This window comes from Limulus polyphemus, unplaced genomic scaffold (assembly GCF_000517525.1).
Source record: "Limulus polyphemus unplaced genomic scaffold, Limulus_polyphemus-2.1.2 Scaffold2648, whole genome shotgun sequence".
Lineage (NCBI taxonomy): Eukaryota > Metazoa > Arthropoda > Merostomata > Xiphosura > Limulidae > Limulus > Limulus polyphemus.
In genome coordinates, this window is record NW_013668258.1 from 81464 (window position 1) to 95040 (window position 13577).

General features: G+C 31.5%; 1 protein-coding gene across 1 annotated transcript in view; it reads right to left on the reverse strand.

The window, feature by feature from the left end:
- Window positions 1–301: 301 nt before the first annotated feature.
- Window positions 302–13577, reverse strand: part of LOC106467528 (putative charged multivesicular body protein 4B-like protein CHMP4BP1) — a 66529-nt gene continuing 53253 nt past the window's right edge. Inside the window, exons 4-6 of the mRNA XM_022395724.1 lie at window positions 4518–4632; window positions 2763–2886; window positions 302–366 (exon numbers count right to left, since the gene is read on the reverse strand). Coding sequence (XP_022251432.1) covers window positions 302–366; window positions 2763–2886; window positions 4518–4632 — 304 coding nt within the window. The remainder of the gene's footprint in view (window positions 367–2762; window positions 2887–4517; window positions 4633–13577) is intronic.

Sequence of the window (13577 nt, forward strand, 5' to 3'; positions counted from 1 at the left end):
GGGATATAAATACCTAGTCAAGATCAAGTGCAGAGATCTAAATACGAGTAACTAAACAATAAGTTTTTTCTCAAAATATAGGCAAAAAGTACAAAACCAAATGTTAAAGGGTGCAAATTTACTTTTGTAAGAGTTTTACTGATCTAAAGTAAAGGAAGCTTTCAAAATATCTATTTAATTCCAAATTTTCCAAGTAAAAGCTTTAAATCAATAATTCCTAAAATACAGATGTATGTAGTTGTCTTGTCACTTACTTGAAACTGGTTTAGGTGACTTACTTATGTACAAATCTAAGGAAATTTTAAGATGCCCAGGCTGCAAGTTCTTTAATATCTTCATCTTCATCCTCATGAACTTTTGCTTTACCTACAAGTTTACAAACAAAAAAATATGATTCCTAATGTAGTCTCCCATATCATGTCTTTCAGTTACTGCAATAAATGATGAAATTGGCATCTTCTATCAGTTTTGACATGATTCTGATATTATCAATATAAAACTTTAAAAGATGTCATGCTAAAGTTGAAGCAGTTGTATGACATTTATTTAAAAAAGGTGATAATTTGAAAACACAGGATCCAAAATAAATGTTTGCAAATAGCCACTTGCAGACCATTAGAACTATGCATGTGAACAAAACAAACTGAATTACAACAACCATACAATAAACTGAGAGTTTTTTTTTTGCATTCTTTGCCAGTTTATGTCTAAGTATTAACAAAGAGTTATAATAAAAATAGAAGTGCTGAATAATAATATTTTCCACCCTAAAAACATACAAAACATTAATACTATGTTTATTGTTTCTAGCACAATTATATATTTTAAAGAAAAAAATTCAGAAAAAAAGTGAAAATTTTTCACAGGATTGTTAAGGTATGATAACATTTAAACTGTTGTTTAATTTCTATTCCATTCAAAGGTAACTTCTTTAAGAAAATGATTAACCTTTTTTAAAGGAGACTTAGATATCAAAGTATCATCTTAATTATGGTGCTCTCCTTAATCATGAGGGTCAACAACTATGATTCTTCAATGTCCTCTATTGCTCATTGCTTTCACCAAATTTTCCAATCCAAGCTTCTCATCTTCAATCCATTTTCTACTGTTATCAAGCTACATAATTCTCTGCCTGCCTCTCATTCTTCTTACTTCAATTTTACCCATCAGAATCTCTGGTAACGTTATCTCAGGTCTAATTATATGACTAAAATAGTGCATCTTTCATTTCCTACATATGTCAGCAATTGTCTTTTCATGCTCCAAAACTTCATTTGTTTTTCTTTCTATGTAGCTAGTTTCCATCATTAATCTATAATGGCATATTTCAAATGCTTCAACTGTTGTTTTATTGCAACACACAGGATCTATACTTCCACCATGTGGAGTAGGGCTGACTATACACAACATTTTAATAGTCTCTTCTTTAGTTCTAGTTTTGACATCTCTCCTGTGTAATTATTTGAGACTAAAATGCTGTTTTTGCCATCTCTGTCCTTCTTTTATTTCTTTTCTCACTTGCAATAATTTGCCCTATGTAAGTAAATTTCTCTACTTTATGTTAGTTTTGTTGGAAATAGAATCTGTAATAATAAGTATGCTAACGATACAACACTTAAGGGTGAACCTGACAAAGAAATACACTGGTTACTTGACAGGCTTGTCGATTAAAGGAAACACTATGAACCCTCAGTATAGATATCAAAAACCTTTATCGATTCTGTATCTATAATTACCTCTCTCATCAACTTCTCTGTATAGAAATTACATAATGAAGGGCTGTAGTAATAAGGCCACTAACAGAAAAGAAGAGTCATGTGAGAAACAAGACATGAATTATTATATTTTAAAAGGGTGATAGTTGCTTATCAAATATAAACCTAAAACGCTCCTTATGTCACAAAAGTCAGAGCAGCTGTACAACAAAACAAAATAACCATAGATACTATGTTCTTATCAAATTACATAGCAGAAATACATTGCTTTCCTCAAATATTGTAGAGAGATCCTTTGATAGTGGCTTTGGATTAAACAAAACTTTTATTTCAGTTTTTTTTATCTTGGTTCCATCTACTTTTTTTATGTTTGTTTGGAAACAGCATTATGACCTGCTAACACAGGTCTTTATCAGCTCTTAGTGAAGATCCTTTGTAAACATGTCAAGACATCTCTTCCACTAAAAAACTTAAACACCTTGTTCGATGTGAATCTAAAATTGCATTAACTTAATTATAATATTTTAGCTTATTATTTTTCCAGTCAGCTGAACAAAATTTATCAGAAAGACAAAATATATTTGAAAATTTATTAATATCCTCCATTCTAAAGCTACAGATATTGCACTAATTTGTGTGCATTAGGAGTAAAGTAACCTACAGTACTTTTATGTATGGATTGTACATATTAGGGATTAAAAGCAAATGCTTAGCAATAACACTTATTAACTTCAGATACAAAGTGTATGCTCAAAGAACAAGTCAAAGTTGCATGATGCAAGAATGTTTGGATTTTTATATATAAATAAACACACACATGATAAAATTTAATAAATATTATTTCTGATAATAAGATTCAAATAATTTGAGGAAGGCTTTTTGCATAACAACCAGAAAAACAAAGATCTATTTGTCAGAGAAAATGTATAAAACTTAATTTTTGATTTAGTGTTTCAAACAGTATATAAGAAAATTAACTGAGAAGAATATAATAAGCAGAATATTGGTGATCAATAATATAAAATAGGGTTTTAAAACATTTCTTACTTGATGTACTAGGTTCAGCTTGTGGTGGACTAGGCAGATTTTCAGTCACAGGTCCTTCTACATCTAACAACTGTTTGTCTAACTCTTCCTGCTCCAATTCTTCTAGTTCTTTTGACAACTCATCCTTTTAGAAAACATAGAAAAAGATTTAAGGATTTCTAATAGTCAAACTATTTGAGAAGTTATAAACACAAATTCATTTCCTGCACAAGTTGGAGATTCATGAAAATAAAATTGAAGTAATTTTGCACTTAAAAACCAACCCATCTTCTGCATGAATTGGATGGCTCCATGACACAAAATGAATGTGATTTTATCTTTAAAAATAATTTGAAAACTATTATTCACATTAACTCTTTTAGCACAGCACTTGCAATTTGCAAGGAGCCATATGCAAATTTCACTTGTGCAACAATACATACTGTAACTGAGATTTCTCAATGTATCCTCACAAAACTGGCAAGATTTAGTCAAAGATTATAATTATCTGGTAAACAAATAATGACATTATTTTAATCAAGTGTTTCTACTAACAATTTGTTATTTAACTATTGTAGTTATTTACACTCAAACTCTTAATAGTTCAAGTGCAAGGCGGTTTGAAAAATACTTCTCTTTACATAAATAGTTTTCATACTTAATTTGCATAACCCATAAAACCTCCTATCAAGTTTTTTAACGTATATGTTTATATTTTATTTTTCATTTTCTCTACCATGTCACTAACTGTAGATATTATAATCAACATACAGTGCATTGAAATGTTTAAAATTAAGAAATAGAACAAATGCACATACCTTTCAATTTGTCACAGAATATCTTAAAATATAATCTTTTGGTTATGTTTGTAATTTCAGGTCTTTTCCTTTCCACATAGTTAAATTTTAATGTTTTATTTTTCTTTCCCATCCTTTCCGTTTTATTACTCATCTCAGCTCAAGTAAACAGTGCCCTCAGGGCATAATTGTAACAGAGATGCACCAGCCTTCAACAAAATTATCTTCCCCACACGCAAGATCATAAGCCTTGAAAACCGATGCAAAGTATGATGTATATTTAAAAAATGTTTAAACATTTCAATTATGCATTTTAAAACATAAATAATAAATAATTAACTAGGATATAAAAGAGTCTATAGCTTAGCTCACAAGAAAGCTTCGTTGAAGCAATTGTTTATTTTCAAGTGCTTCATAAAGCTCAAGGAAAAGTATAGAAGGTGGGCGTGGCAACCATCAGGGGTTTACAAAATTTATTACTTGTTTCTACTCCATTCAGTGAAAGAACTTTGAAAGTTACATATCAATAGGGCAAGTTAATGTACGTAATTGTCTAGATACACATCTATAAGACTGGAGTTATGTGAGTCAAGATAGTGAGTGCAAAAGTTGAGATTTTTCATAGTTTGTGGGTCATGTGACAACACAGAACTGAAATTTAAGTATTTTTAAAAGGTTTCTTTTGAAATAAAGGAATTAAAACTTAGAATCATAACATACACAATAATGTTAATTTCATTCACAGACATTTATCATAAATTGTCTAATTCAATTTTAAATGTAACTTATTGAAAAGATTAAAGAGGTAGCTGTCAACAAAGGGTTAATAGATAAGCACGATAAATGACTACAATGCATCTAAACATTTTTACAAATATCTTCAATCACCAAAATAAATATTTGCTAACTACTTTTGTCTTTCACGTACTACAAATTTATAAAATATCATTAACAAGAGATTTGAGCCTAATGAACTGACCTCATCAATATCATGGCCAAATCCAACAGGATTAGAAATAGCTTCAGATATCTCATTTGCAATTTCTTGTTGTTCCTGAACTTCATCCATAAGATCATGAACTTTGTCTACATCCCTGTGGTCAAAAATAATAACATTTGCGAACATTATTATATATTGCTGGTTAGTTCCACAAAAACTTTATTGAATGTATAAAGAAACCTAAGTATTATAAAAAAAAAGCAGTATATATATGTCACACAATTTCATACAGATTAAGTATATGAAAGTAAGCTAAAAGTTTCACAAATAAAAATATGAAAGCAAAAACATGTACACATACTCATGGATTCCCCCACAAATTAGAAATAGTTTCAGGTTTATTCCAATTACTTACAACAGTATGTACATCTTTTATATACAGAATGCAAGACAATTGATGTTGATGAACTACTTTTTTTTAAATTAAATTTCAATAGCTATTATAAAATTTCTAAAATCACAATTAAATTAAATTTCCATATAAAAATTGAAATATGAAACAACATCTTTACAATAAATGTTGAAATACAAAATGATACCATCACAAAAATCTATTGTACAATTATTTTCATAAAATACAACAATACTTTCTCATGATGTAAATAAACTAGATAAAAACACTTAAATATAAAAATATTTTATTCCTGCTGCTGATAAAGAGTTTGTTACTTTACTAAACAAAATACTGACAAATGTGTGCTGGCATGTACTTCATTTAAGTGTGGCTTTAGTCTATTTTTACAAACATTTAATACAGATAAGAAAATCTATTAAAAAAAGTTTTCAAACAAAAAAGCACACTATGTTTAGATAAAGTTTACATTACTAAACTAACTTTCTGTTTCAAGAATACTCATAAAATGTATGTTTTTATTGGTTCTTTTACAAATAAAATTAGAAGTATGTACATGTTGTCATTCACATCAGTACAAATAAGTTATTTCCATTATTTCTTAAAATATTTTATTAATTAGATTTTTGTGCCATAGTGAATCATGAGCAACTAAAAATATGCAAATACATAAGGGCAATTTTATGCCTTGTGTGGTCTTGTCAGAACCAGAGATCAGCTAAATCATGTCAGTTATCAGGAAGAATGACTGAGTCACAAAAACAAATAACAAGAACATGGATAAGCACAAAGAATATAAAAGATTGAGTCAAAAGGAAGTGATGCAAAATTTGTTATACTTGTATACTACCATAAACTAACAGTTGAAAACTATCCAAGTTTGCATGGCAAAGTTGATTATTACTGCTAATAAACTATCTTCTCTGTTTAATATTTTATTTTAAACTCAAATGTTTGGCTTCTCTATTCTCAGAAGTAATTCATAATGAGTATCAACTGCACCTCTGTCAAAGGAAAGATTTATAGTAAATGATGTGTGGTCTCCAAAGCATGTTTTTGAAGCTCATGAATTTTGCCCCAAGAAATAAGATTCTGTAGAACTAAGTAATTGGTTCAAAAATTTGGTCTTTCATTTGTTAATCTTTTTTTTTAAATACACAATCAGGTGATTGCCTTGTGTTCTTCAAACATTTAATCTTCTCATAAGTATTTGATGCTCATACTTATGCAACCTTAAAAGCTCCTAGTATGTGTTTCAGCTCATCAATTTTGCCCCTAGGAACAAGATTTTGTACAACTAAGTAATCATGGTTCAAAAATTTGGCCTTTCATTGACTAATCTATTTTTTGTATTTTCATGAAGAGTCAGATGGTTGTTTTATATTCTACAAACATCTATCCTCTCATGAGTATGCTGCTCATACTCATGCAACTTTAAAGCTCCTAGTATGTGTCTCAGATTGTTAAATATTTACCTTCACTATCCATTAACAGGAGTTTTGTGAATGAAAAGGTACATTATAACTTGCAGTAACTAAATGGTATCAGATTATGAACCATGTTTCTCAGCAGACTACTGATTGGCTAAATCATAAACTTGCATAATCTAGTTTCTACTAACTAATTCACAGAGTAGTAGAAAAGACCAGATTTAACCCGATGACTACCGGCTACTAACTTTCTTAGTAGGCAATGCAAGTTTTGCTATATTTCATTCCAACAATAAAACTAGTCGACGAATATTTTCGAAAATTCATAAATACTTTGACAAATGTAGGTAGTTTAAGAAACATAAAGCCTATTACTTTTAATGGATTTAGTTTTTTTGCATTATGATCTTCAATATCTTCTAAAACATTAAAAGTAATAAGTTCAAATCTGTAGCAAATATAAATATTGTAATCATTTCTTATAAATACGATTTCCTAATGTAATTTTCCTCTGCCTGGTAGTAAGCTAAGACAAAAAGAATTAAAGCCTGTATAGGGTGAGACTTGCAAGTACCCACTCTCAAAAGAGAGACAAAAGATCATCATGAAACAATGGTATGAGAAGGAGGATATACTGTAAAATGTGCCTAAAAAAACTGAAATAGACCTAGCATATTCTGCAATAGAGGCTTGGAAGGCAATCCATAAGAAGGTGAAGGAAACCTGACAAAATCTAGGTTGTCTGAAAATGGGTTCAGTCGTTATTTGAGGAAGGAAAGCAATATTGGGAGCAGGGACAGTAAACCTAGGCCCCCGAGGGCCCTCAAAAACGAAATTAATGATATGAAGTATAAATTATACATTAAATGAACTTAATTGTAAGAAGTATAAATTATAAATTAAATGAAATCAACGGTAAAAAGTATAAACTATAAAGAAAAACGAAAATGAAATAGTCGATATAGCAGAAATGTTAAGAAACTCTGGAGTGAAATAAACATATGTATGTGATATTATGTGTTAAAGAAAAGATATTTAATCTAATTAATGATTAACTTGGAAATATAACTACAGGTGAACCAAAAATAAACACTTGTGAAGTCTAATCAAACAGTACAGAACAAAGGATATCACTAAGCACTAAAATAAATAATTAACTGAACAATAAGTATGTAAAATATTGGGAGAAGTTTGTGTAGACACCGGCTCAAGGATTCTACACAAACCGAGTAAATAGGAAGAAGAATAAAAGAGAAATAATAACGAAAATGAAATAGACGTGATTGCATAAAATTAAGGAAGTGTGCAGTAACAATAACATATGTATGAGATATGATGTATGGAAGAAAAAACAATATAGTTAAACTAATGCTTGATATACCAGTAAGATGAATTACAGGTAATCCTAAAATAACAAAGACCATGGTAAGCCTAAGCAAAGAAAAGATACAACTAAGACTAATTGATAACCTGAACTTGATTATGAGTATTAACCAATCTAGCAAAACTTATGTTATGGAACCCAAATAACTATAGATAATAATATTAACAATAAAATTATTCAAAAACTATAACAGTAAAATGTCTTATCTTTCCAAAGTCAGCAGACTATGTTTCAAATGTGTGGACCCCAAAACTCGAGACAAGGCCCGACAAAAGTCAGTTCATTGGATGATAAATCTCCCAATGAAGTAAAGCCAAAAATCTTCCCACAGAGTACTGCGACCTGAAGCCTGTGTAAATGTGCTAACAGGACATATAACCTCCAACATGGTAACGTAGAATTCATAATGAAAAATGAATAACTAAACACAACTGTGTTGGCAGAAACAAATAAAAAATTTTTGTAATAGAGTAATAAGTTTCGTAACCAGGTAGAATTATAAAATATTCCAATTCAGAATAACTCAACAGGTTACAAATATCACTATCATATAACAAAGAGTAAATTTCTTGAGAGAAATTAATACAAAGATATGGAAAAAAAATTAAAATAAAACACTTTAAGAGAGCACAAACTAAATGTTATAACATGATTACTGCCAAACGAGAAGTTATAGTTTGTTAGAATTCAATAGAAGGAGTCACATGTATCAAGAGAGTGTGTCGCACTGTTATTGGAGGAGGGTTGTCGCATGATAATTTGCATGCGAGGCGCATTGGAATTAGTCAATTCCAGATGGGTGTGAGTTTCAAGACTTGTCGCATGCACAAAAAATAGAGAGCTGAATTGAACAAGAGCAGTTATTTATGTGTGAGGAGGTAACGTACCTTCTCGGAACTTATCTTCAATATAACATTATATTAATATACATTCTAGTACAGTGGTTGGACAAAATTTAGATATTACTTTACAAATAAATATATCTATCATATGATAATTTAAAACTAGAAGAGAATCAATTAACATTACTTTTAGATGACACAACTGCTGTTTTACACAAGTGTAGGTGGTTGTTGAAATGAACATTTAGCACTGTATAAGGCTGAGTAAAACCACAACTAAGTCCCTGTTGGCACCAATCAGTTACATAATTATGCACCATTAAAACAAAATACAAACAGTTACAACTGGGCTTTCAAATCCTATCATGAGTAAATGTATTTTTTCTTATATAACAATAAATCATTATAAAAGATAAAACAGGAAACTGATTCATTGTTAAACGACAAGAAACTATTAGGAGGATGAGTGCCATAGATGACTTTCTTTAACGTTTTAAATACTATGAAATTATTTCAATGGTTATCATGCCTGATTTCTTCAATATGTAAAGAAATATATATATGTTATAAACAATAACATGGGTTACTGATTATAAGTGCTATCCTGGTCAACTGCTAACTGCTGTAATACGTGGCTATATCATGTTTTCAACCATCTTTATCAATGTAGAAATTTTTATAATTTTTTTATGTAGGCTGTTTATATATAGTTTTAGCATAAACATGTGGTCCAGCCATTGAAATTATTTCTCTCTAGTCTTGGTCCTCTCAGAATTCTACTTGGCTATCACCATTCTTAAGCTAACAATCTATTCACAGATTCAGTAGAGGCAACTAGACCAGTATGCATATTTTTGTTTTTGTGCCATTAGTAAATATTGTTTTTATATTCTATCTCTGCTGGTGCTAATTAGACCAAATAGACGTGTTTAACCAAGGCCTCATTAAAGAGGTTAATTTGAATGCAGGAAAAATGGCAATCATCCATGTCAATATGAATACCCCGAAAACTGTAAAAGCTGGTAGTTAGCTAGCATAAATAAGCAGTTTCAGAATTATAATGTGAGTAGTCAGTATGCAAGGCAGTTAGAAAGAAGCTGAACTCTTTTTGTACCTCACGAGGGCAACGTAGAATCTTTGTATACAGAAGGGTTTATTTGTAACATATATAAAAAAAAACAAAATAAGAACTAACTTGAGAATATGTTTGTAAACAATGTAACTGATTGAAAAATACTTATCAAAAGTGCAAGTATTGGGACCTAAGGAGGTAATTACTATAGTGATTTAAAGTTTATATCTTAATGGATGTAATAGATTTTCTTTTGTATTACATGTGTGTCTATTCATTCTAACTCTCACTTTAAGTGTTCCTCAGAGAAGGATGAACATGTAAGTCATAGCTTACTAATCATATCTGCACACAACCTAGTGAGAAGATATAATTTTAACCCCATCTCACATACAGATCACATGAAAATAATATTCCATTGCAAAGGTTTCTATAGTTGATTTAAACCATGTATCACCTCAGCCTAGACTCTAAAATATACTAGACATATTTTTTGTGAGTGGTTCTAGGGAAAAAAGGCTTGTATCCCTTTTGGAGGGATATGAGCTAGTAACTAAAAAAAAAAAAAAAAAGAATTTAGTGTTTTGAGTTTCATCACTCATATTTATGGAATGTAGGTACATCTATCAACACACATATTTCATTATCACTACAAGAAGCACACACGATATTTTGTATACTAAACACACATCTAATTAATGTGCCACAAACTGCCCACTGAAAGGTTAAATTATAAAGAAAAATAAGAAAAGTTTAATCCACATATTTTATTATGTAAAGTTGCAAATGACAATATTTATGAAATACTCTATTCCTGAAAATCTGCAATTTATGTTAAAAAATTTTGTGTCACAGTTTTATATACTTCAGGGTCATATGATGCTGGGAATGAAAGTGTTACTTTCTGGGGATAGTTTAAAACCCTGTAACATATTTTCCCATGAGAAAAGAAGGATAAGAAAAAATACTGTTGGAGTTTACAAAATCTTCTATGGGATCAATAAGATAAAGGCCTTTGATATCTTTGTGCTGTATTCTGAAAACAATAGAATGACAGGAAACTAGTTGGCAAGATTTTGGCAAGACAGTTTTTACTCAAGTTAAAAAATTTTTAAATGGCATATGAAGTTATGGAATGAGTTGCCACTGGCTGTAATAGAGGCTGGCACTTTACAAGAGTTTTAAGTGATTATGAACAATTGAATAATTATCATTATTTCATAGAAAAACTAAAACAATATACAGCATTTATGCTAATAAATTATGCAACAAAACAATGAAACACACATACTATATGTATAAACACTGTTATCCTAAAGTTGTGCTTAGTTTAAAAACCAAAAATGAGTAAAAAAATACAGTTCTTCTCTTTCCTCACATAAATTTGCAAGATTACAAAATTCAGCTTTTGTTTTACAATAAAAAGGGAAGTGCAGTGCTGAACCTAAGATTTATTTTTACAATAGTGTGACTTATTCTAATAGTTTGGAGATGCAATAAGAAGAATCAAGATAGATTTGAAACCTGGAACAGCAAGTGTTGTTAGTTACAAAAAAATATATTAGCAATAAAAACTATAAGACCATATCTAAGAAGGAAAGATGCATCTAATTTTGTATCTTACATTTGTGAAGCAACTAAACAATCCCACTACACACTGTGCATCACATCTGAGAAAGAAATGCAGGTCTTCTTGTATCATAAATTTTTGAAACAAAAGCAGTTTTGATACTTCTTTATAATTTAATGAAGCATGTTTTTCTCTCTATATTGGCTTATTATACATGTATAAATTACTTGTAAGTTCTAACTACTTTGAAAACAAGTGGCTGTTTGATACACTAGGGAATTGGATAGCACTGTTACATATCATAACAGTGTAACTACTGTTGAAACATGCTTTAAGCCATTGCATATTTTGCAGCAAGATTCAATAAAGGAAAAATGTGGAATTATAGTAATGGCAACAAAGACAAGTTAAAAACCATGTAACAGACTGCACTTATTTTGTCTATTTCGGCTGATCAAATCCATGTATTAGTAACTCGTGCTCTATATAACACTAAAATACCAAAGTTATAATTTTCCTACACTGAAAATGCATTTCCAATAGATACTTATGTCTCGTCACATAATAGTTTTTATTGTTCAGTGCTGCCCTCTATATGCATAATTTTTTTGCTTGCCACTAGCCTTGAAATTCCCACCTACCTCATATTTCAACATGGTTAATGTGCATTGTAGCATGCATATGATCACGTGACACACCCTCCTGTTGTAGCTGACTCCCTTTATACTGTAAAACCTAATCTTCACTTTGAGATTAGGCACCAAAGAAGCATCGAAAGTGAGGAGAAAGAATGGGAAGTGTGAGTGAAGGTATCTATCAGAAACATATTTTCAATGTTGGAAAAGTATAACTGATAGAATACCTTACTTCCACTAGAATTCTACACTGACCTACTGGAAGGGCCAGTGCAACTTTATCAAAACAAGCATTCTTTGTAAAGTGTCTGAAGAACACTTATGGAGTGTGACATCTCTTATTAGAGAAACACGCCTGTGGGATACTGCAACACATCTGAACTGAGTATACTCTTTGTATGGTATGAAGATATGTCACTAAAACAGGCAGAAAAGATGCACATCCACACTATAATTGGATGCAACAAATAGTGTAGAGTGGCTAGGGTGCATCAGACTGTAGTCCAAAACTAGACAGCATCAGGTATGTGACATCCATTCAACAGTAGGAGGAGGGTTCCTATTGTTTCACCTCAAGACAAGGAAGCAGAAGGAAAAAAGGATTCTGTTCTGCTAACCCAATCCTGACACATGTGCAAATCCACAACTAACTCCAGCCACCTAGGTACACATCATCCAGCTCACAGTAGGAAGAAGAAGTGCAACGTGATGGTTCACTCAAATTTATAACCAGGCATCATTAGAAATTTATCATCCATTTTACAGTAGGACAATGGCTCCCTACAATCACAAGTGTGAGAACTTATGTTGGCTGGTCCAGCCTTAATCCAACATCCAGGAGGCAGTAGAATGACGAGTTCCAGCCAAAGGAGTGAACTGCATGTTGTTGGATCATCTCCAGTTCATAACCAGGTGGCATCAGGTATTGGTCTTCCAGTCTACAGTAGGAGGAGGGTTCACACCATCTACACCAACAGAACATCACTGCCCTAGTCTCAACTGAATAGGATTGAGCACATTCAGGAGGAAGACTCACTGTTGAAAAAGTATAACTGATACAATACCTTACTTCCACTAGAATTCTACACTGACCAACTGGAAGGGCCAGTGCAACTTTATCAAAACTTTAACAAATCAGCTACAACAGGAGGGTGTGTCATGTGATCATATGCACATTAACCATGTTGAAATGTGAGGTAGGTGGGAGTTTCAAGGCTAGTGGCAAGCAAAAAATTATGCATATAGAGGGCAGTGGTTAGGAGTTGGTAAGTGACAAGGGCTCCCTTAGTCCACATAAAGAAAGGGTGGAATAATGCAGTGGATATTCTGGAGGAATGCAACATTGGAGACAATGCAATGGGTCACCACAAAACCCTATTTTGAAAAGCAGACCAGTCCTGTTTTATTCAATCCAGAAACAGAGAGATGGGTAGCTATCCCAACACTACTTTACTATGGTCTAGGACAGACATAGTTATGATGCAACATATCACAAGGTGAACCTACTAGCAGTCTTGTGGAACACCTCATCTCAACAGTGGGTGTTATAGACCTGAAAGGTCAAACAGTGCAGATTTGGTGGTTGGTCCAGCTCCTTTTCAAAACCATATCCTGGGAACTGACCTCCAGAAAGTGGTAGGATGGGGTTACCCAGCCACAAAATAGACCTGGACAGACACCACTCTCCACAGAACATGATCCCATATGAAGCAGGGCCACTGTAAGGGAAGGAAGTATGTGAAAAGAAAACTTAC